Here is a 25,000-nt window from a genome sequence, read left to right as displayed (position 1 = left end):
AACATGAGTACAGTGTTATTTTGTGGTTCATTGTCCTTGCCAGATTTATATCCGATGAATTATCATAATTACTGGCTGGCACCATAGCGGGTCCGACAGCAAATGCAATGGCAGTTCCAAAATATCCTGCTAATGCTCCAATAGCTGTTGCAGTGGTGCGTTCATCAACAGGAAACCATGTCGCAGACAGAAGGGGTGGAGCTCCAATAGCCACAGGTCCTCCTGCCATTAAAAGGAACTGACCCAGGTGGATGACAATTGTTTGCACTTTTCTGTCATCAAAAGGAATGATTTGAAGTCCTTTTCCCAAAACGGAGAGAAGAGCGGTCAAAAGAACAGATATTCTGAGACCTAAGAGCAAATTAATATTACTAGTAGCAGTTAGTGAGAAAAAACCAGATCGCACCACAACTAAAGTTGATATTATTCAAAGGTTACAGATCTCATTACAACCAACCGCGCTGAAGCTTCCAAGGGAGGCATTCTATAAATAAATCTACTCAAGAGATTATCATATTTCCCTTGGCGCTGACTGACATAGCTCTGCTTTGATTGGCTTTTACAGCAGTGGGCGTGCTGAATCTCCCAAGGGAGGTGAACTACAAAAAAATCTACTAGGGAAAGGGTTGATTTGGAGCTAGACCAAGTATGGGAGATAAAGGCCCCCCTTAACAAGCTCCTGATATTATTCAATATTTTGTAGTAGTGTATCATCACAAAGAGCAAGAAGTAGTATGTTAGACATGATTTTAAGTATAACTAGAAATAAAATAATAGGTTATCACAAGATAAGCTGCAAGAGCCTCCTTGGATTTTTCCTTGCAATCCCTTACTGTAAGTTGCTTATCTACCTGTGATGAACTTCCTATTAATTTTCATTTCATTACAAGTTATTCATAAAATAAACCTGATACAGTATATGTGACCAAAAGTTCTGGCCCCAGTTGTTCAAAGGGTGAATAGCACATTTCCACTAAAAATAGCTATCCACTGGATAACTCAGTCGGCGGGTCTAATTTGCAGGTCGCAGGTCGCGGGTTGCAGGTCATTGTTTCACCAATACAGAAAGTATCCTAAACATTCATAAAAGCTAACCTTAGGCCTAAAAACTTTTCTTTAGGCCTAAGGTTAGCTTTTAAGAATGTTTAGGATACTTTCTGTATTGGTAAAACAATGACCTGCAACCCGCGACCTGCGACCTGTGACCTGCAAATTAGACCCGCCGTAACTCAGTTGGTTTTGCTAGTGTTTATCCCGTGGATGGTAGTATATCCGATGGATAGCATAAAATGTATCCACCTTTTGAACAACCAAGGCCTGGAGGAGAAAGATCCCTTCACATAACAGGGGCTTGGTGGCCAGTCAACTACAAAAAGTTGGGCTTGTTTTGATGGTGGTATCTTGTCCGCTGACGGCACACTGACCCTTATTTTAAGGGCTCAAATCTTGGTTAAAAAATCCCCTTTCAAGAGGCTGATGGGGGTCGATAAAAATTAAAAGTCCCCACAGCAAGGAACTACCCAAAATGTCCGTTGAAACTGACCTGTCTGACCCAGGGGAATTTGACATTTTTCGTGGAAGCTAGCATCAAATTATTTCCCACCCCTGGGCACCTACAGACTGTCAAATTCCCCCACCCCCGGGAACCTTCAGAACATCACTTTCCTGCCCTAGAGTAACTTTTTTTCATTAGATTCTCATTCTTTGAACACCAATGTTCTTTACTGTCGATTTCAAATTCCCATTTAACAGCTGATGGAACTTTGTCGTGTAACACGAAACCTGAACAAGAACACGCTACTGAACAAGAACCTAACATTAAGCAAAACAACATGAACAATATTAACCAGCTTTCGAATCAATCAAGCATGCACCATGAAAGAGTGGAAAATTCATGAATATGTAGAAATAAACAAAAAGCAATCACGAAAAAAGGACTTATAGAAGTGATGGTCCTTACTTACAAAAAGAGAAGACCAGGAGCGGATCTATGATAAGATAATGACCGATTTCAAAAACAACAAAATAGTTTCTAGGGGGTCCAGGGGCATGCTCTCCCGGAAAAATTTTAGATTTTAACTCTGCATAGTCCCCTTTCCCATGTTTGACGGACTTTCGTAAAACGTTGGAAACCATAATGGATCCACCCCTGAAGATGGATTCGCTTACCTTTCTTTCAACCATGGTGTCCAGAAAAATCAGGAAAGCAAGAGAAGTCCCATCAAAACCAAGGTTGAGGATAACTCATCTCCAGGTTCTCTTGGTGTTCCAAGATGGCGGACATGTCAAATTCCCGACCATGGGGCAATGCATACGTGTCAAAATCCCTACCCAGGGGAAGGCTCTCTGAGTCAATTTCCCATAGGTAGCCCACCCTGGGGCTTAACATTGATAGGTGCATTATTCGTCGCCGGAAAAAAAAATCCTGAGACTTCCGGTTCAATTTTCCCCACCACACGAAGGCAAAGGTCAAATTCCCCACTCCCCGGGAACAGGAGATAATCATGCAAATCCCAGAGCTTTGCCCGGGTGGGGGATGTTGAAGTTTCGATTTGATCGGCGCATAAATTTCGACAAGCGACATGACCTAAAAAGTAGCGACAGCGCGCGCTTAAAGTGAAATCGCGACAAACGACATCCTTTCTTTACATTTCCGGCAGCAACGGTCACAGCAATGTGAAACATTGACAAAGCACCGACACGAGACCTCTTCAACTTCAGACAAGCAACACGGAACCCCCACCCCCTTGAAGGGACTCATGAAGCATAAGTTGGTTTCTTCCTTCCGGCCGAGACGCCGGCCGGCCTGGGTATTTCGTAACGCAAAATAAGTTCTTTCTCACCTTTCCTATCCATTAACCAAGTTAGTGGAGCTGAAGTAACAAGATAAGCAATTGGAGCCCACGAGGATAGTAAAAGAAGATCAAAATCCGTCCATCCAAAAGAAATTTTGCAGGGCTTCTGGATAGGTGACCAAGTGTTCCACGTCATATTGAAAATTACAGCTTGGGCTGTATAAACGGTTAAAACATACCATCTTCGTTTGTATATCTTACAGCTTACTTGAAGTGTTGATTCTGTTGGAGTTAAGAGTGAAGATTGTTCTGGATCGTTTACTATAAGGACAGAATCTTCGCTTGCAGTATCCATCGATAACATCTGTGACAACAATGATCAATACCCAGATTTTAACCTGGGAACGAGTTAAGAGCCTGGTAACGTGTCAGTCACGTTGTCGTATTTCTCGCGTGACCGTGACCAAGTTACTTAATATAGCTTTCCGTTGTATGTAAAAAGCCCGTCGTGTCAACACAAAGAAATATAATTGGAGTAAAATTATTTTCAAAGGATACATTCCATAACTCACTTAAGTCCAAGAGAACAAACAACATTTACAACCAGAGATTACAACTGACAGATTTAGAAATAGCAGCCAATCGAAAGCTTGCCTCCTTTGGGTGACCCTATTCGATGGACTGGTGGAATGAAAGAATGGAATGGCGGAATTGCGGAATACACAGAATATTCTAATTTATGGAGTGTATGGAATATTCTAAAACACGGAAAATATTGAATATTTTGAAACACGGAATATACGGATTATTCCAAAACGCGGGATGAAAAAGGATATAAATAATACACTTCTTGCCCGTGAGTAGTCTGGGTAGGATGACAAAACTTCGAAAAATAATTTTACATTTCCTCGCGACAAAATATATACTGAAAAATGCGTTACAGAGAAGAGTTCTCTCCTGGGCGATATGTTTCCCCGCTTCCGTTTTTGAGCCTCTCCGGACTGTGCCGAAACATCGCAGGCCCACTTTCCCACACTCAGAGAAGCAAAAATGGAGAAAGACGATGGTAAGTGTATAGGATTACTTCTCCCTCTCTTGTCCACACTAAGCTTACTTGTTTAAAGCCTAATTCAACTGTCGATCTATCTTTCATCAAGTTTTTAGGCTTTTGGTGGCGAGCTTCTCCTGGCCTTATCAATTTCAAACATGTACCTGTCAACTTTTTTGTTTGGGGAATGGTTGATTATGAACGGTATGCAAGACTTCTAATTAAAGTTGTTAAGGCGATGGAAAATGTTGATAAAAGCAGTGTGGATTACGAGATGAAGAGACACAGATTGACCCAATTTCAAAAGGATCCACTGAATTAAACTGAACTTCTAAATCATTTTGATTGGCAAGACTAAGAGCTTCGCATTCCCCGTTGAGTCAATTCGCTCATATGGCCCTTATAATTCAGTATAACAAACTCGTTAGTATTGTTAAAATGAAACGCCTAATATCAGATGACCCGTAAGTTAGTTCTTCTCTGGGAAACTTTGCTAGAAATCAGAATCTTGAGCAAGAAGTTAGTTAAGTTAAGGGGCCTCATTTTCCTCCGGATTTTGTTAAGGCTAGTTGAGATTTTTAATTAAGCCGATCGCGATTAAGCTGACAAGGTTGTGATCTCGACACTTAACTCGCAAAGAAAATATACTGGACACCCGAAGGCGTTTTGCAAACAATAGACATGTCGGAGTTGCTTCTTTTGACTCCTGACAATTTTCAACACAAGTTGACTCAATTTTTTTCAATTTTTCCACCAAAAGGCTTGTCAAGCGAACAAGAGAAAGAAAAGCTTCGATGATTAAATTCGATGATTAAAGCTTAAGCTTTAATCATCAGTCAGCGTGGCCACACCCAACTTTTGAAAGGAGCTTTATTCTGCACCTTTATTCTGCTTCTTCATTCTGCAACTTTTCACGAAAAGATAAAGTTATTTTTGCAAGGGATACCCATTTCTTTCGCAAATAAATCATTCTTTGACAACCAGGAATAACATTTTCCACTCCTTGCGAATTGTTGCCGAATTGTTGCGAATTGTTGCCGAATTGTTTACATGCGACAGCAATGACATCCCGGCAGGTCTCATCGGGTGCCACACAGAAGATCAAATTTATGCTGTCATGTATAGTGTTTATCTGACCACTTAATCAAAATCGTTCGGTTGATTGCGCTTCAGGGCTGGTGGGTCATTTGAAAACTAAATGAAATTAGCTGCCAGCTATCGTACAGTCTGTGGTTTTCGCCTTCCGCCTCCAGATTTTGTTCGTGAAAATTTGTCGCAGTTATGAGTGCCAGCGAGGAATTTATTTTAGCAATCCAAACTGGGGACCTGAACTATATAGAAAAGCATCTAAGTAGGCCCGTAAGTACTTACTAAACATTGATGCTCGAGCTACTTTACTATGCAATGAACGTAACGCCGATGGTTTTACTCACCGGCCGTCAACCTTAAAAGGTGTTTTCTCGTTTAGGGTATGTACACGACTAATTCTTGTCTGTGTTGGATTATTTGCGCTCCAGATGTCTAGCTCGTTAATTCTGTAACTCTTTGTAAGCGAATTTACAAACAGGTTTCTTTGAAATAAGATCAGACGTTAATATTATTGGGAAGAATGTTGAGTTCGTTTACCGAGAACTCGAGAAACGTATCGCGGAGGAAGCTCAGAAATAAGGGCTTTATCTCTCTTTTTCTCAGTGATTTGAAGTACTTGTCTCCCTTTCATTAAAATTACTTGACAATTCAATTTTTTTCATAGACCGAATTCTTAATTTCATAGACTCGCTAAATTATCTACTTTAGTAATTTAGTCAGAATAGTATACATTCGTATCCCAAAAGCGCTTTTAATATATCTTTTCATCTTACGACCAGAAGCTAAAAATACAGTATCCTTTGGTCATTTCAAGAATAAGGCAATGGAGTGCTCCAAAACAGCTATCAAAACCAAATTAATGTAAATTACTGTCAGTGTTTGGCATCGATGCATGCCCCCTCTCGGTTTCGCATCTTTCATTCAAAAACGTTATTTGAAGGCAAATGAAAAGCTTGGTTTCCTGTGAGATGTTTGAACTCGGCCTCTGCTGGGCAATCTAATTAAATCCGGCGGAGTCCTACTCTGTTGTGGAACTTCCACTACTGTGGCAAAAACCTAAGTAAGTAAATAAAACAATTAAATAATTATGTAAGCCACTTTTCGTGCTCGTATAGTTTTCGAGACTTTCAAGCAATCGGTCACGGTCTGTGAAATATTTCGTTGATTTTATTTGCAGGGTACTGAGATTAATTCCGAGGTGAAACATGGCCGGAACGCCCTTCATTATGCAGCGGACGCAGGCAAAGTCCCAATTGTTAGATTTCTGTTGGGGAAAATGGCCATTATCGACGTGAGTGGTGAATTTTCGTGATTTGTCTATCATGACACTATACTCACCCGGCTTTAAAATTCTCGTCGTATTTAACCTCTATAATACCCACTGCCAACTCGCATCAGATTTCAAGTGTAGATCCAGGAGTAGATCACTCATTCTAATGAAAGAGATCTCCCCTATTCTTGTGTGGGCTTATTTTGTCCTTTAACAGCATATTTCATTAGAAAAAAAATTTCAGCGAGGCCTTGAGCTACTTTTGAAAATTTTAATCCAAGCTTTCGCCTTTCTACGGCATCATCAGGGAATGATGATTAGCGAAAAGCTTGGATCAAAATTTTCAAAAGCAGCTCAAGGCATCACTTGAAATGTTCATTCGTTATTTTTGTTATTTCCATGACCGAGCGAAATGAACAACTAGGTGTCGTCCTTTAAACAACCACAGAATGACAAAGAGTTCTAATAATATATTGCAACTGTCTTTTGGGTTGTTACACTGAAGGAGCTTTGCATGACATTCCACAACGCGGCATCGAAGGAGACAATCCCACTGATAAGTGGGCCGGGGATATTTTTTATTACTATATCCAGCGGTTTTCAATTAAGTGTCGTAAAACCAATACCAAAGTTATTACTTCGACCACTCACAGCAGCTGCAAACAGCGCAAGGAACGAATCCAAATTCCTAGCAATAGGCCACTTGCACTAAGAGGTCACGTGACCATTGCTTCCTTTAAACAATGAGTTGGAATCTTGCTGATGCAAAAAATTGACGGAGCACACTAAAATTAGCTTACACCCGAAATTTGAGAGGAAACGCATTTAAGGAAGATATTTTATGGCACTTTGATTTTTCAACAAAGCAGTATGATTTGTATTGGCCGCCATGTTGGAGGGCATACTCTTGCCCTCCAATATGGCGGCCAAAACTACTTTTTGCTTATATCTTGTTAAACGTTTAATAGTTACGCTCAGATGTGCTGTAAACGTTAGCACATAATTTTTTCAACATCCTCCTTGAAGTTTAAGAGCGGATGTCAGTAAATATCGACCAGAGGTCTGCAAAAGTGAAAAATCGAAAATTCTCAAAAAAATTCACAAAGTAGCCCTAGGTAAGCTGATAACATAAATATAATTTTTACTTCGATCCGATAAATATTTTAGACGTTCGGGGGGTTATCGGTTTCGCGGCTCTCGGATCGGGTTTTACATGCCCGAGGCGGTGTGTCACGAAAAAATCGTTTTAAAAATCAAATCAATTGTAATGCCAACAGCAAATAACTTATTCAGAAAAGTACATAATTATACACATTTTAAGGGGAGATTTACTCAGTTTCAACGCAAATGTAATATTTTGGAGATTTTTCATTATTTTCAATATTTTGAACGTTTCCGTTCCATGAAAAAAATGGCAAATTTCAAAGCCCAAAATCGTCGACTGGTACCTCGATTTCAGTAAAGAGTCTTATACCACGTTAAAGAGCGTTATCTCTTCTTCCAAAATCTGTTTTCAAAACTACGGGCAACTTAAAAGAAAATTTTTGAGGCCAAAAAATACAAGTAGTACTTTTCTGAAATTTGAGCTTTCCTCGCTCAGCGGGGCGATGCTAAAAACTCGGAAAAATACTATAAGAAATCAGTTTGAGCAACAGTGGTTTGATGTTATCAGTTTTCATAAACCAAGACGTTTTCATCCAGCGATCTGATTTAATTTAAAAACGTTTGCTAACATGGGAAAGGCAGATTTAAGCTGTCAACTCCTGCCAAGGGCACGTTGTCAAAGAGCCAAGCACTAAATAAAAAGGTCTTAAAATTCAAAACTTTTTACGTCCACAAAGTCAGATTTTAGCGTACAAAACAATTTTGTGAGTGTTTGTTGTTCGTACCTTAACATGGTGTCCCCAGATATTGGAAATGTGAAGTATCCACACCGGAGAACAGATCAACAACAGCAGAAATCCAACCGGCAAAGATTGTGTTACATTTCACAGAATGACCGCTTACCACTGTTGTCACTCTTTGCATGCTTTCGCAGGAAGCTGCGAGAAGTTTTCATTCCTTAGGTATGACTCTTGATCAGTGCTTCCTTGAAAGTACGAACCCGGACAGAATAGGATAAGGACGTTTGTCAAGACTCCTGTTGTTTTTTTCGGCTTTAGTCTCCTTAGCCTTGAGTACTCCTCTCTTGCAGTTTTCGTGGGAGTTCAGGATGTGGTCTACCTAGTATTTCACGTCTCTATTAAATGAGAGGCAGCACTTCTTGTTCACCATTTTGTTGCCAGGTAGCGCCTTAAAGAGTCAGCCTTTCGTTGATTTTTTGTCAATGTCATTTAATTACTCACTATACGCTCGATCCTGGCCTTGTGAACTTATACTTTTATACTCTGAGGGAGCCAAATAACTATATTAAAAGGACATCCCCCTTTTTTTCTTGGTTTAGCGTCGTCCCACCGACCCACTTTTTTGGCATTATCACAAAAAAAAGCCGGGGAAAAGGAAAGGAAAAAGAAACGACAAGGTTTAACTTTTTTGACCTTAATTAATTCTTTTAATTGAAAGATAAGCATTATAACAACATTACCAGGCATAAGAGGTTCGGTGGTGTATCCCTTTTTCTATGAAATCGACCACTATATTTTCTGCCATATTGAGTTTGTTTCGATTTGGTGATTGTCCTGTTTAGAGAGACATGCATGTCTCCTCGCGCGCCCGTTCTTTATCGCGCCCTACTTCGAAGGGCCTGCTACACAGCTATGTCTCGTTGTTTTCAAGCTCCACCAAAGAGAACCCACGTTCTTATTTGTAAACTGCACATGGAAATTAAATGAAAGATTAGAACTTACCTGTTCTGTTCTTGTACAAAAATTAAAAGCGCGGGGATTTATGAAACGTTTGGGCAATTGGGTGGGGTTAGGACTCGTTTCTGCACTCTGATTCAATCGCGCGTTGTCAAAAACAAAAGGATAAACCCTGTGGACAGACTATTCACGTCTAGACATCATGCATCACTTACGGTATCATATGATGGAACTTTTCGCCTCTCCCTGTCCATGGAGTTGAGTCAAGGTGTTGACGTCAATTACGTGATGCCTTGTATGTTGCCGGGACATATTATACAAGGACCTTTCCACAGCTACGGAGTCCGCCGCCATCTTATCAACCGCGCAAGAAATGATGTACTTCACAAAAACAGACTTAAAGAGAAGTTATTTTCGATTTGCCTCGCCACCCACCACCGAAAGTCCGGGACATGACGACTTCAAACAACTCCCCAGCCCCGGCCCGAAGGGCTGGAATTGTCCCTGTGGTTGCCCGAGTGGTAGTATCAAGTCTAATTGAACTGTGCATCAATGACATTTTAGACAATCAGAAGCCTCTTTTCCTTGGTTAGTTCAAACTGTGTGCTTCCTTTTAGCTGTTGTTTTCGGTTCTTACTGAAATTTTCGGCCTTGAAGAAATTCACAACCACAGGAGCTGGGTATGGACCTCTGCCACGAGCAAACCGGTACGCAATATAATGTTTGTGTAATAATTGAAAAGTGCTGCGAAAATAACGAAACTTAAAGTTCCTCGGTGCTTTTAAGGTATGCAGGGAAGGTGTATTTTGTTATTTACAGAAACGTTCAGTTTTTGGCCTCTTCAGCAAGGAAAGACACACTACCAACTCCCCGGTATGGCCAGTGCTGACAGTGCTGATAACGAGTTTCGAGAAACGTCGCCAGAAATGAACCGTAAAAACTTTTTATGAAACGATGTAAAAACAAACAAACAAACAAAAAATACCTGAGATCATACACAAAACAGATTAACAACGCTTCTTGAATGTCCCAGTTATAAGAGCGGGTCTTAAGTTAGCAAGGGTGTAGCGTCCCGTGCGTACAGCTGAAATCTGGAAAATGTCTATTTTTTATTTCCAGAAAGCATTATTATCATAAAATCGGGATGATTGATAAATCTTTCGCATTACATTAGTGTCGTTATCCGTCTGAAGGTTAGACATGTCTCGCCTTTTTCTTGAAACCTCCTTGATGGCGTCGCTGTTTTAATTTTTTTCCAAGAGAGGATAAAGGGGACAGAGAAGGCATCCCCCATACACAACACCCTACTCCATAGGCAATTCGTCTCGAGTTATTTTTAGAATCGGGATAAAGTTACTTCGCGCGCTGCGTGGATGTTTCATGGAGGTTTCGCACGACTAAACGCCGTGCAAAACATGTCGGGCGAAAGGCAATGAAAGCGTAAAGAGATCGAGAGCGTTTCTGAATATTGACGCGAAATGAGTCGGTGCTCACGTGGAAAAAGGGAATCGCTAGATTCTTTGACAACCCGTGAAATCAGTTTAACTCGAAGTTGTCGTAACCTCAGTGCTTTAATAAAATGAGAAATTTCGCCGGTCTACTGAAACCGGTCGTTTGTACAATAAAGCAAGTAGGACGCCAAGTGTTATTTTTGTTGAATAATAAAAGACTAATTGCTCTCTTCAATCTGTAAATTATAAATGATCCTGAGAGAATATTCAGTTTGTTAAGGATTTCCCTGCTGCACTGTTAGCTCACAAGAGAGGAAGGGCGATTGTTTTTTAATTTCCATTTCGCTGACACAGATTTAGCAAAAATATCTCTGTAGTCGTTTTCGTCGACAAAACTAAATAGCAATATCGCTCTCCGCATCTTCCGCCATTTTGTTCTGCGTCAATTCGTGAAGGACGCGTGGCTATGAGCGTGGGTCATCCACGCGGAACACATTCGCGCTATGTGATTGGCTGTTGTCTAATCCCCCTTGGGATCTGTGGTCTTAAAAATAATTCGAGACGAATTACTTATGGAATAGGGGGTGTATGGGGGATGCCTTCTCTGTCCCCTTTAGCCTCTTTGTTTTTTTCCCGTAGACATTGCACCTTACCGATAACACATTTTAAGAGAAAAAAAAATTAAACAACTAATATTTGCATTTTCCTTTGTATTTATTTATTAACTGAAAATATCCTGTGGAAAACACTGGATACAGCATTTCTGAGCTACAGATCTCCCTAGTTTGCAGTACCTTCGGAATTCGGAGGTCCAACCTTTGTCCGTGCATGTGTACACCTTCAAAACCTCACGCTACGCCCATGGTTAGAGGCTGGTATACATACATAGTTTGCGTCATATATTTCGGTTGGTAAAGGACTAATTTTTGAGTGAAATTGTCAGTAAACAACAACACCGGCATGCTTATATTTATCACAGAGGCAACATTAAGTTAAACGTTTGATGAGAGTCTTATTTCTACCTACGAAAACTCTTACTTGCTGCAATAAAAGAAAACACAATGTTATTTTTGAACTACACAGTGAAAAAAAAAATTGTGAAAATCAGAAAAAGATTGACAGACAGTTGGTTACGAGCAGGACTTCATTGACGATAAAACATGTCGAAAAAAGGGCTGAAGAATACAGGGAACGCTCCGGCTTAGCTACAACAATCCGAATTTTCAAAAAGGACACGTCATAGCTAAGTCGCGTCTCACTTCAAATGAAACGTGTTATTTGTACGGGAGGCCAACGTCCCACGTAAGATACTTGCAGGCTTGTCTAAACCAGTGACACTTTGAAATGTGGTAGGTGTCCCTTTTCGGGTCCATCCTACATATCGTGAAATCCCTCAGGTTAGGCAAGAATTCGATAACTGTTAATCCTGTTTCACCCATTTATTCACTGAGTCAATTGGTTTTTTTATTTGTTATTTTTATTTTTTAGCTTATTTCGAGGAAATACTTGTTGCTTCATATCCAGGGTAGGCTTTAAAACATTTTTTGAGCCAAATGGTTTTTGCGTGAATCTGCTTACCCGAACTTTTCCTCGAAAAAACGACAAATACCCGACAAATGCTCGTGTTGTTGTTGCTCTTGGCATATTTCCGGTAAATTCAGGTAAATGTCTCGTGAAGAAGAGTTCAGAACTTAATCATAAAGCCATCAGTGCCGCGCGCCATGCCAGTAGTAAGTGTTGCTTCGAAATACGAGCCCAAGAACAGGTGGTAAGCGGTCAATCCGTGAGAAGTAACGCAATCTCCGTCCATGGATAGAAGTCAAAGATTCTCTTGCCGATGCTGCCCTTGATGTTTTTCAATTCCAATATCTAGGACATCCATGCTAAGGTATGAAACATACACTTATAACCATTGTTCTGTTCGGTAAAATCCAATTCCTGGACGCAAAAACGTTGTGATTTTTAGAGTTTATCTGGTTTATTTTTGTGCTTTGCCTTTTGACAACCTTACATGACTCGTGCACTTGGCAGGAGTTGACAGCTTGAATTTGCCTTTTATGTTAGGAAACGGTTTTAAATTATATCAGATCGCTGGATAAACACGTCTTGGTTTCTGAAAGCTGATAGCATTAAACCACTTTTGCTCAAACTGATTTCTTATAGTATTTTTCCGAGTTTTCAGCATCGCCCCGCTGAGCGAGGAAAGCTCAAATTTCAGAAAAGTACTACTTGTATTTTTTGGCCTCAAAAATTTTCTTTTAAGTTGCCCGTAGTTTTGAAAACAGATTTTGGAAGAAGAGATAACGCTCTTTAACGTGGTATAAGACTCTTTACTGAAATCGAGGTACCAGTCGACGATTTTGGGCTTTGAAATTTGCCATTTTTTCATGGAACGGAAACGTTCAAAATATTGAAAATAATGAAAAATCTCCAAAATATTACATTTGCGTTGAAACTGAGTAAATCACCCTTTAAAATGTGCATAATTATGTACTTTTCTGAATAAGTTATTTGCTGTTCGCATCACAATTGATTTAATTTTTAAAACGATTTTTTCGTGACACACCGTCTCGGACATGTAAAACCCGGTCCGAGAGCCGCAAAACCGATAACCCCCCGTACGTCTAAAATATTTATCGGATCGAAGTAAAAATTATATTTATGTTATCAGCTTACCCAGTGCTACTTTGTGAATTTTTTTGAGAGTTTTCGATTTTTCACTTTTGCAGACCTCTGGTCGATATTTACTGACATCCGCTCTTAAGTGCAAAGCTTGTGTTCAGAAAGAAGTAATTCATAATTTTAAAAATCACATTTCGGTCACGTGACCAGCGAGGAACTTACTCATTTTAAGAAAATGGTGCGGGTTTGAAAAACCGAATCACTATTATTATGTTTAAGATATGACCCACTAATCGTTTTTCGAAGGCAAAATCATATAGCTTTCATTTTCATGAAAACTATGTCACGTGACCTCTTAGTGCAAATGGCCTATTCTCTGTAACTTGCTCAAAGCGCGGGAAAAATCGCACGTGCAAGTCGCGATTGGTTTTGGTTTCCCCTTACTGGAGCGAGACTTCTAAGCCAATCACTGAGCGTAGCGATCGCAATCGCGTAAAATTTTACTTTCGACATGCACTCATTTGAAAACCGCTCTACTACTTTTTTCCACTCTACACAGAGTGACTGCTTCTCGGCCAGTTTATAAAAGTTCTTGACCCCATACGAAACGCAATGAAACTGAATCGTCCCTTTTACTTATATCCAAGAAGAATGGGAATCCTTCTTGGATCATCAGGAGCGTAACTGTTCTTGCGCTACGGAGGCTCCAACTTTAAACTTTGTTGATAATTTTCCAACGTTGAGGAAATGATACTTAGTTCGAGATCCTTTCGGCTCAGATGACATCAAGAGATCTTCGGGATAAAGCTCCGATGCTTTTTTTTTCTTTCTCCTAGTACCAAGACATGGATGGTATGACACCGCTGATGGCAGCTGTTGATAAAGATCACCTTCAAACTGCAAAACTGCTTTTGGAAGAAGTGAGTTATACCACGAGACATCAAGGGGTGGAAAGGAAGAAATGGGATACGACTAGCATTGCTTAAATAAGCTGAATAAGCAATAGGGAGTTTAAGAAACAGCTACGGCGACAAAAACGTCACTTCAAACTATTAGTTTGAGCTTTTTCTACGTGTTTCACCATGTTTCCATCTTGTTTATGTTGAACAATATGAGCGAAGTATACTACAACCAGATTGGCATGTACGGATTTGAAGCAAAGAGAAAGAAGGAAAGATTCACTGTTGTTTGTCCACGTTGTCGTCAAAACCTGCAAATTGGTCATTTTACGTAGCTGTTTTGACGAGTACGGGAGAGAAATGTACCAATGCGTGCCGCACGTGCAGCACGATCATTTTTTCCTCTTTCAACCAATAATATCACTGATTTTTAGCGTTGTCGTTGCCGTAGCCGTTGTCGTTTCTTAAACCAATAGGGAGCTTAAGAAACCACGACGGCTATGGCGACGAAAACGTTACTTCAAAATATAAGTTTGAGCTATTCTAAGTACTTCATGATTATTCCATCTTGTTTATATTCTTCAATATGAGCGAAGTGTCCTATAACTGGATTGGTAAGGACGGATTTGAAGTAAAGAGTGAGACTGAAAGATTCACTGTGGTTTGTCCGCGTTGTCGTCAAAACCTTAAAATTGGTCATTTCACGTAGTAGTTTTGACGAGTACGGCAGGGAATTGTTCAAAAATGCGTGCCGCACGTGCAGCACGATCATTTTGGTTCTTTTAAATCACGACTCTCATTTTAAAATGGAACAACTTTAAAATCCGTAGACTTTAAAATGTTATTTGGCGAATTTAGTCAGAGAGAGTGGTAACTTCATCTCTAAGTTTTCTTTACGTAAACCAACGTTGAAAAAGTAGTATCGTTTGATTGCTGGCATAGGTCTTTTAAGACCTAGTTACCAGTTTAATACACAAGTTTAAGATTTTAAAACATGTATAATGTTATGGCTTACGAAACGTCAAGTCAAGCGTAAAAATGAGAATCACCATGTATATCACCTTAAACGCTGCACGTTTGATGTTCTTGATCAGAACGAGCATTAACGGAGCCATTTAAGTTAGTGACCTGGCCTCTTAATGGTATCGAGGCTGGCTGTGCCTAACATAACGTGCCTGCTCTTATCACGTAAATCGAGTCGTTGCCGTTATGGACGGCTTGCCCGTCTGCAATGAAATAAGAAAAGCAGAAAGGATCGAATCAAACAATTCGCTTCCAATTCATTCGTAAAGACATCTTTACTAATTTCATTGTTTAAATCGCGATATCTTATTTTGTTTTGCGAATGTTAATTAAAGGCCTAGTTATACGGGCAACATTTTTTATGCAACTTGTCGGGCAACAATGTTGCGTTGCAAGTTGAGATGGTTTGTTGCTCGTATTACCACCTTCTTGCGCAACAAATTTTCACGTTGCAAAAAGTAGAGGTCGCTTTTACTTTTTGCAACGTGAAAATTTGTTGCGCAAGAAGGTGGTAATACGAGCAACATACCATCTAAACTTGCAACGAAACATTGTTGCGCGACAAGTTGCACGAAAAATGTTGCTCGTATTACTGGGTCTTAAAAGACTGGCGTTCACCACAGAAGGTGTGTCAACGTACCAGAAGATGAAAGTAGTACGCACGGGAAGCGGATTTCTGGAGTGGAAACAGATAATTTCACACCGTTGTCAAGACCAGAAGGTTTAACAAATACACAAATTGTAAAACCCACGAGAAGAGCGTAGAAAGCTGTTGTTATTGTTCATCCAGCCCATTGTTTTCTGCCTTTGCCGTACGTGTTCTAATCTCTTTGCTTTCAAGCTCGCATGCACCTGTTAGACTCGCGTATAATGATGTGCCGTGCCGGAACATGCAAGATATTTGATGTTCTGGCCGGACGAAAGTTGAGCGAGATAAAGTAAAAGTCCTGGAGAGACAGCCCTCCTCCTCGTTTTGTCTCGATCCATTTTTCGCGCCGCCGAAATATTGAAAATGCAGGGAAACGCTTGCTAAGCAGACTACGCCTTAATCCAAGACAATTACCAGAAGTTGGTCCAGGAAATTTGAGTAGGCTCGGCTTTAAGTAACAAAACCGAATTTTTACTGCTTGGTTCTATTATACATGTAGGTACTCATATTGCCTGTTTTGTTTTTACAGGGAGCTGATCCACACATTGAGGACGAAACGGGAAAAACGGCTTTTGATATTGCGAAAGACCATGGTTTTACACAAATTCAGAAATTCTTGGAGAGTTACAAGAAAAAGTAAACATTAGATTTCGAAAGTCTCTCATCATAAAGCATTCTTAAAATTGAACGGAGATTTGATCCATATTTAGCAATATCCTGTGCTTTGCTTTTCTTTTAGACCCAGCTCAAAAATGTTTGTTCTCGTTCTGGCTTATTTTAAGTCAACGCCCCTTTTTTCTCAACTGCATGTCATGGGGCCAAAAATAAGAGATTTTAGCGGTTTTAAGCAGTTTATCCCGAGTGACGAGTAACACCAGAAACAAAACAATTACAACAAGTGAAAGCTGCGCTTTAAGCCAATCAGAAATCAATTCGCTCAAAGCGCGGGAAAACGTGCGCTTTCAAATCGAGATGGCTTTTGTTCTTGCTCTTTATTGGTTAAAAAAGTGGCGCGAGATTTTTTTAAACCAGTCATTAAACTCAATCAATAAGCGTTGCTCTCTTAGTCGTGAATACGTTCCACAGTCATTTAAGAGCACTGTACTTTCAGTAAAATCTGACTTGAACTCTAATAATCAACTAGGCTTTTTTGTTTAATGTGGTCTGATTTGAAAAAGTGATCTAATTTTATAACAAATTACATTCAATGTACCAACTTAAGTGGAATGCAAACGATATATATGCTTTACCTATTTTTTCTATCTGTCCTTGAAATATGATTTTGAAATATGAAATAAAGCTGTCTTCTAAAAATGTCCGCTCTTAATTGGTCCAGTTGCCGTTCTACTTGATCACTAGTTACAAAATATTGTTTTAAATTAAGTTGCATTCTGTGTCAGGAGCTTATTTGATGGGTTTTTGTCGGCAAAAATCACTGCTTGCCTTGAACCCATCTACTATAGCTGGACGAAAACGCGTTAAAGCGCACATAATCTTCGTGCAGTTTTGAAACAAATTTGAATGTTGCACGCCCGTTCACGATGCTTCCCCCAAAAGCAAATTGATATGTTAAAGAACAAGGATGTAAAGTTAGAGAAATAAAAAATTTGAAAACAGCTTTTCATTCCGAATTTTGGAGAGTTTTGTGCATGCTGTTAAAAGGAGCCCCGGGCCGTTCGACGCTGGTGGTTCACGGAGACCTGAAGATTTATGAGGTCGACGTCGCGGAACAAAAACGTCATTTCAAATACAAATTAATATTTCTGTCTCTTTCTCTTTCGTAATTATTGCACCTTTAGTTATTTAATTTCTACAGACCAGTATGCGACAGCCATCCAGGTATAATGAGCCTGAGTTGAAACTAAGAAACGGTGCTCAAACGAAGAACTGATCAGACAATCAAAATTCGTAATTGTAACTAAGGGCGCGTTCGATTGACGCCATTCCGGAATAAGAATACGTGGAGTGATGATTAAAACGGTATGTTTGGCGCGTTTCGAAGCCACAAGGATAATAAAAATATGTTTAAAATAGCATTTTAGCAGATGATTGACAATTTTAATATAAATCTCCGTAAAAACGAAGGATTGCTAACTTACATTCCATGTATTCCTATTCCGGAATACAGTCAATCGAACGCACCCAAATTGGATTATCACGTTTTCCTTAGATAGGTCATTTCAAATACAAATTAATATTTCTGTCTCTTTCTCTTTCGTAATTATTGCACCTTTAGTTATTTAATTTCTACAGACCAGTATGCGACAGCCATCCAGGTATAATGAGCCTGAGTTGAAACTAAGAAACGGTGCTCAAACGAAGAACTGATCAGACAATCAAAATTCGTAATTGTAACTAAGGGCGCGTTCGATTGACGCCATTCCGGAATAAGAATACGTGGAGTGATGATTAAAACGGTATGTTTGGCGCGTTTCGAAGCCACAAGGATAATAAAAATATGTTTAAAATAGCATTTTAGCAGATGATTGACAATTTTAATATAAATCTCCGTAAAAACGAAGGATTGCTAACTTACATTCCATGTATTCCTATTCCGGAATACAGTCAATCGAACGCACCCAAATTGGATTATCACGTTTTCCTTAGATAGGTCATTTCACGTTGCAGATTTGATTTATATATAAATAATCACTCTTTAAATGCAAGGGTATGTTTTGCAAAATTTCCTGCTTTATTCTCTGTAAAGCCTTTAAAGTTATGGCCTATGCCACATCAAGACCAAGAACCAATGGACCAAGAAAAGATGAAAAATGGTCAACGGATAATAGAAAAATGAGCTTCTGGCATAGAGTGGAAAATTAATTTTTGCATTTGCTGTTGGGGCAATGTTGGTTGGAAGGTTTTCCCTTTCTGAATGAGTATACTTGGCAATCATCAATTATTTAATAAGGGACGTATCTGAGCCAAAATTTCAATTTGGAATTCAGAAAGTTCAATGAATCCAGTGGAACTATAAATCCAGTAGCGCAAAACTGACCCAAGCAACCGAGCGTTTGCTTAATTCTTGGGCTAACCAGAGAGTGTCACGTGTGCCTGTTACGAGCATGAGCCGATAGGAAGAGTGGTTTGGGCAAATGGAATTCGAAACTGCCGTCCCACGAAACGGTTGTCATTCGCTTACACATACAAAGCAGTGATCTCAAATACTCGGAATCGGACGGTCAAGCAAATTGGAACTTTCCATTTGACTTCGTGGAATTTTGCGGCAAAAATGGTGAGCTTCGTCGGTTAAGGGGCACTCTATACGGCTGACAGGTCGCTGATGGCGGCGTTCTCAACTTGGTTTTGTTAAGTCCCGGGGTGCCCCTTTGTTTAACGGACCAGAAGAATTTTTTGCTGCAGCAGATACATTCGCTACCAAACGTCCTTTTTTGACATCGATTACGCTGCGTAAAACGTTTTTGCGATATTCTAACCATGTCTCGGCTACCACGTAATCACTGTAAACTTCCTCTTCCGTGAGATACCTAAAAGAGCAAAGAATTAGGAACAAGATATAAATTAAGGTACGTGCACAAAAAAACCTAAATGAGCTGTTTTCTAGGAGGAAGTTGGAATACTTGACCACGAAAAGAGAGTTGACAGTTTCCCATTTTCTGAAATGTTGCGGCACCACAGAATAAAACGAAGGCCAACAGTCTTCCTTTACGGCCCATCCCACCGAGCACGATGTCATTTCAGAAAAAAAAGCATCAAATGACCAAGCCTTGCCAGGTTAGTGGAAAAATCCAGCAGTTATGGCCTTCTCAACAAATACCAGCGCGATATGTGACGAGATCACGAGACTTTATATTCTCCTAACAGCAATTTTATTTTAAAAGGCAGCGCTGGGGATATTTCTGTCACCAAAACGTAGAGGAAGTTTATTCAAACCAAGCTTCAGTGCGAGCTAGCCTACCTGTGTCTAGAAAAGAAGTTCTTTTGAAATTCTTCTATGTATCCCTTGGGCATCAACTCGACAACTCTCCTTTTGGGAACTTTTAGAACTCGGACACCTGCGCTAACGAGAATATTGCCGGGCTGACGCGAAGGAATCTTGTCAGAGAGGGTATTTAGATCCTGCAAACAAGAAGCACAACAAGGAGTAATATATAATGCACTTTTCCATTGTCATGAACAAGTCATTCATTTTTTGACTAGCTAGTAGTTGCTTGGCAACGGGGTAAAGTTCCAGGCTGCAGGACTCCGTAACTCCGTAATACCCCGATAATGGTCTCAGTTCCCAGTCAGTATGGAACTTTAACAACAGGGAGTTTAAGCAAAGACGAAGGCTACGGCTACAGCAACGCCACAAAGCAAGAACATCATTGGTTAAAAAAGGGAAAATACACGTGCTGTACGTGCAGCACAAATGTCCGTGCATTTCTCTGCCGTACTCCACAAAACAACAACGTGAAATCACAAAATTTTAGGTTTTGACGACGTGATCAAATGAAAATGCCCGCAGTAATTGGCTACGCAGCTGTTGCAATGTCCCTTCCATAGTTTTGTATACATTGTCTGTATGTTTGGTTTGTTTTCTTGTTTTCTTGTTTTTTTTGTTTCCTTGTTGTTTTTTTTGGTATCATAAAGGCAAAGCTAATAAAAAAAATAATCTTTGACTTTAAAACCGTTCGTACCCACCAGTTATAGGATAGTTCGCCTGCATTGTACAAGGTGAACAAGACGGAATAATTGCGAAATACTTGCGATAGCGTTCAGTTATATTTTGTACTGACGTTTTCGTTGCCGTAAGCGTCGTCTTTGCTTAAATTCCCTTACACCGGCGACGGCAGCGAGAACGTCACAAATTTGCATAATTAGAGAGTGAAAGCAATAGCTTTGCACGCTCTGCATGAGCATTTTTTCATTTTTGTCTATTTCTTTGCCGTCGTCAGCAAAACAACAACGTGAAATCACCAAATTTGGGGTTTTAGGGAGAACGTCAGCGCGTTGGGCTAAATTTTCACTTTCTTTCCTAAACTGAGCGCCGTTCATACTAGTTTCGTTCTTTAGGGTTTGCAACACCTTTGTCACGTGAAATGCTTGGAATAGTCTCGAAGCGATTACACTAACGCAAATTCACATTTTACGACGACGTTCTCGCTGCCGTTGCCGTAGTCGTTGCTAAAGCTCCCTAGTGACCACAATAGAGGTTTTGCACGGCAGCCATGTTACATGGCAGGAACAATAGATTCTTTATCCTATGTGAACAAATGTTCTTTCTAATGCAAAACATTTTCATTGTTCCTGCCACGCGACATGGCTGCCGTGCAAAACCTCCATAGAACTCGAGGCATCCTATTCCATTTTTCGAAAGTTTAACAATTTAAAAGTGTCTGTTTGCAAGTTCACCGTTTGTGATAGAGAATGAATCATTTCCTATGAGAATATACGAAATCAGTACTAGTAGATATCGTTAATGGTGCGCTCTGCCAGGAGTGGCTATCAACTCAGAATGCCCTTAATATTTCACCTCCCAGCAAGTAGCGCGAATTTGCGCCCGAAAATATTGTAATAGCTGCAGGAATAAATGAGTTAAAATCCTATTTTTGTGCTATACTATCGCACTGTTCTAATATATACTAGAACAACTATTCACCTCAGTGTCGGTGGCTAGTGGTGGATATAGTCATTAATTAATTTATAGTATAATTACATAGGTGATTATTGACAATTCTCTTCGCTCATTGGGTGCACTTGAGGTGATTATTGCGCGATAATCACCCAAGCAGTTTTTTCAAAATGGCCGATGAAAGGAGAAGAAATTACTTGTTTTAAAGAAAATGCATATTTTTTAAATAATTACCCATGTAATTATACTAAAACAATTATTCACCTCAGGCTCGGTGTATATCGGTGAAGAGAAACCTCAACTTCGTCTCGGTTTTTATTCACCGTTATTCACCTCCCCTTCTGCGAATAATTGTTAAATAAATGTACCACACCAGTGAATAGTGCTCTCCACGCGCTATGATTGGCTAACCCGGAGGTGATTATCCAACTACTATATATTCACCTCCGAGTAACCGGCGAGCGAGATTTGAAATTTCCGACCACATTTTATAAAAATAAGGCAGTTTGTTGGTTCTCTTTTTTTTCAACTTGCGTGGTATAAACTAAAACATCTATTTCCTTCCACTTGGAAAATAATTGTTAAATGCCGTGTATGTTAGTTCATGTACGTACTTATCCTCAAGACCTTGGACTGTCTTTTGTATTATTGTTTTGCAGAGTACGGCAAGGAAATCAGTGTACTTAAATGCCGACACGTGATGTACTAGTCAATTCTCTTATTATTAACACAATTTTTTATGTCGTTGCCATTGCTCTAGCAGTGCAACTGTTAATAATAATAATAATAATAATAATAATAATAATAATAATAATTTTATTACTTATACAGAGCAAAATTCATATATGATCTAATGCTCACACTGTGACCACACTGACCACCCTGACCACCCAGAACACCCTGACCACCTTAGCCATCTTGACCACCCTGACCACCCTGACCACCCAGAACACCCTGACCACCCTGACCACCTTGACCATTATGACCACCCAGAATACCCCGACCACCCAGAACACCCTGACCACCCTTGACCACCCTGAACACCCTGACCACCCTGACTACCTTGACCACCTTGACCACCATGACCACCCAGAATACCCCGACCACCCAGAACACCCTGACCACCCTGACCACCTTGACCACCTTGACCACCATGACCACCATGACCACCCAGAATACCCCGACCACCCAGAACACCCTGACCACCCTTGACCACCCTGAACACCCTGACCACCTTGACCACCTTGACCACCATGACCACCCAGAATACCCCGACCACCCAGAACACCCTGACCACCCTTGACCACCCTGAACACGCTGACCACCCTGACCACCTTGACCATCTTGACCACCATGACCACCCAGAATACCCTGACCACCCTGACCACCTTGACCACCATGACCACCCAGAATACCCCGACCACCCAGAACACCCTGACCACCCTTGACCACCCTGAACACCCTGACCACCCTGACCACCTTGACCACCTTGACCACCATGACCACCCAGAATACCCCGACCATCCAGAACACCCTGACCACCCTTGACCACCCTGAACACCCTGACCACCCTGACCACCTTGACCACCATGACCACCCAGAATACCCCGACCACCCAGAACACCCTGACCACCCTAACCACCTTGACCACCTTGACCACCTTGACCACCTTGACCACCATGACCACCCAGAATACCCCGACCACCCAGAACACCCTGACCACCCTTGACCACCCTGAACACCCTGACCACCCTGACCACCTTGACCACCTTGACCACCATGACCACCCAGAATACCCCGACCACCCAGAACACCCTGACCACCTTGACCACCTTGACCACCTTGACCACCATGACCACCCAGAATACCCCGACCACCCAGAACACCCTGACCACCCTTGACCACCCTGAACACCCTGACCACCCTGACCACCTTGACCACCATGACCACCCAGAATACCCCGACCACCTTGACCACCTTGACCATTCTGACCACCCTGACCACCTTGACCACCTTGACCACCCTGACCACACTGACCACCCTGACCACCTTGGCCATCTTGACCATCCTGACCACCCTGACCACCTTCACCACCTTGACCACCCTGAGCACACTGACAACTCTGACCACCTTGGCCATCTGTCCACCATGACCACCTTGACCACCCTGACCACCTAGGCCACCTTGACCACCCTGACCACCCAGAACACCCTGACCACCCTGAACAGCCTTGACCGCCCTAAACACCCAGAACACCCTGACCACCCTGACCACACTGACCACCCTGACCACCTTGGCCACCTTGACAACTCTGACCACCTTGGCCACCTTGACCACCCTGACCACCTTGACATCGATTTTAGCGCCCGCCTGTGATCAAGTTACCTTGCGTGTTTAATACTGACAACTCACGAAACAAAGGATGCACCTGTGACAACATTACGGCAAGACACCGGGTTTTTGTTAGTTTCCTTTTTTTTCTTTCAAGTGTTATAAAGTTCGACAATTTAACACAGAGATCACAATCGTTGATGCTAGTCCACCTGTCAGCTAAAGTTAAGCTCCTCCGAATGAGGTTAGTACTTGGATGGGGGACCGCTGCAAGTCCCCGTGAAGGCGATAGCTAATTCGGTTTTTTAAACTTGATTTCATTTTTTATCTTGTTTGGCCGTAGAAATCTATTTTCGTATTCGCCATCGTTTGGCGTGTCAACAATTAATGACATAGCCCCAGGTGTATGTGGTTTTCACCTGACGTCATTGCCGCTATGTTGGTGCACAGAACAATACTATTATAATGCAAAACATGAGCCATAATTTGATATTGTTTTGTGCACCAACATGGCAGTCTTATCACACGAGTGAGAACCATCTTTTTACGAGAAAAATTGTCACGTGGCCAACTTGGCCAACCCGTAACAAGTGTTGGACAACAACGTTGCAACATAAAATTTTGAGAGGATTTTGTGCGGGAGAGGAATCTTAAAATTCATTCATCCCTTTGGCAACTACTAATTTGCTTCCATCAAGATTTGTCACGGAAAGGGAGATTAACACTGAAAGTATGGAAGGTGAGAGTGGAAAAAGAACTTATTTGAATTTTCTTATATAGTGATACTAACCCAGGAATCGTTCGCTTGCAATGATCCAACATTGACAAAACTCGTTTTCTTTCCACTAGTTTTGCGCAGAAGCTTTCCCCTTGCAAATGGTCGATTCACTTTGTCAGCAGACTCGGCAACGGCTCTTAAATCAATACGTCGCAACATTTCGATTTTCCCCTGAAATTGACGAGAACATCAAGAAGAAATAAATAAGGCGGCCAGTTTGCATTACAAGTGATGTGCTGATTCAAAAGTCGGACCGGATCGCTTCAGTTCTCTCACTTTAAGACATTGTTGGCTAAAAGATTAAGTCTATTGTTAGTTAAAAGACTATGTTCGAGGGGGTGGGGGATATTTTTAAAATCGATCAGGTGTGACTTGTGCTTGCCACACGTATTCTCTATTTTCGAATTCCCCATAATACACTTTGTTTGCCCCCCAAATTTTGCATAAACTATTGTTTTCAAATGCTCTTGGGGACACTGTATATTCCCAAGTGCATTTGAAAACAATGGTTTATGCAAAATTTGGGCGGCAAACAAAGTGTATTATGGGGAATTCGAAAATAAAGAATGGGGAAGATTCATAATTTAAGGGTAGATGGGGTGGGGGTGGGTAGTACAATTGCTTGCAGAAGGTAGACCCTCCTTGAAAAGGGTTTTCGAGGACATGCTC

At 40.9% G+C, this 25,000-nt stretch overlaps 3 protein-coding genes across 4 annotated transcripts in view; 1 reads left to right on the top strand and 2 right to left on the bottom strand.

Annotated features, from left to right (window-relative positions):
• LOC138060343 (solute carrier family 49 member 4 homolog) overlaps positions 1 to 3,173 on the bottom strand; it is a 9,621-nt gene extending 6,448 nt beyond the window's left edge. The window contains exons 1-2 of the mRNA XM_068906101.1: positions 2,844 to 3,173; positions 1 to 351 (exon numbers count right to left, since the gene is read on the bottom strand). The exon at positions 1 to 351 is cut by the window's left edge and continues 313 nt beyond it. Coding sequence (XP_068762202.1) covers positions 1 to 351; positions 2,844 to 3,159 — 667 coding nt within the window. The 5' untranslated portion in view covers positions 3,160 to 3,173. The remainder of the gene's footprint in view (positions 352 to 2,843) is intronic.
• Positions 3,174 to 4,996: 1,823 nt separating this feature from the next.
• LOC138060339 (myotrophin-like) lies at positions 4,997 to 16,961 on the top strand. Of its 2 annotated transcripts, none has more exons than XM_068906094.1 (4): positions 4,997 to 5,202; positions 6,110 to 6,223; positions 13,913 to 13,996; positions 16,177 to 16,961. In XM_068906094.1, exons 1-4 carry the CDS (start codon positions 5,125 to 5,127, stop codon positions 16,285 to 16,287), a joined length of 387 nt encoding a protein of 128 aa, XP_068762195.1. In that variant the 5' UTR covers positions 4,997 to 5,124; the 3' UTR covers positions 16,288 to 16,961. The 2 variants fall into 2 exon arrangements, with proteins under 2 accessions (XP_068762195.1, XP_068762194.1); XM_068906093.1 differs by having other exon boundaries at positions 5,000 to 5,202; positions 13,913 to 14,023; positions 16,147 to 16,961.
• A 1,357-nt stretch (positions 16,962 to 18,318) lies between these two features.
• Positions 18,319 to 25,000, bottom strand: part of LOC138060338 (uncharacterized) — a 16,929-nt gene continuing 10,247 nt past the window's right edge. The window contains exons 8-10 of the mRNA XM_068906092.1: positions 24,344 to 24,502; positions 19,567 to 19,727; positions 18,319 to 19,135 (exon numbers count right to left, since the gene is read on the bottom strand). Coding sequence (XP_068762193.1) covers positions 18,943 to 19,135; positions 19,567 to 19,727; positions 24,344 to 24,502 — 513 coding nt within the window. The 3' untranslated portion in view covers positions 18,319 to 18,942. The remainder of the gene's footprint in view (positions 19,136 to 19,566; positions 19,728 to 24,343; positions 24,503 to 25,000) is intronic.

The sequence above is a fragment of the Montipora capricornis genome, chromosome 8, assembly GCF_036669925.1.
Source record: "Montipora capricornis isolate CH-2021 chromosome 8, ASM3666992v2, whole genome shotgun sequence".
Taxonomy (NCBI): Eukaryota; Metazoa; Cnidaria; class Anthozoa; order Scleractinia; family Acroporidae; genus Montipora; species Montipora capricornis.
Note: the sequence above shows the minus strand (reverse complement) of the source record. Positions and strands in the feature narration are given on the sequence as shown.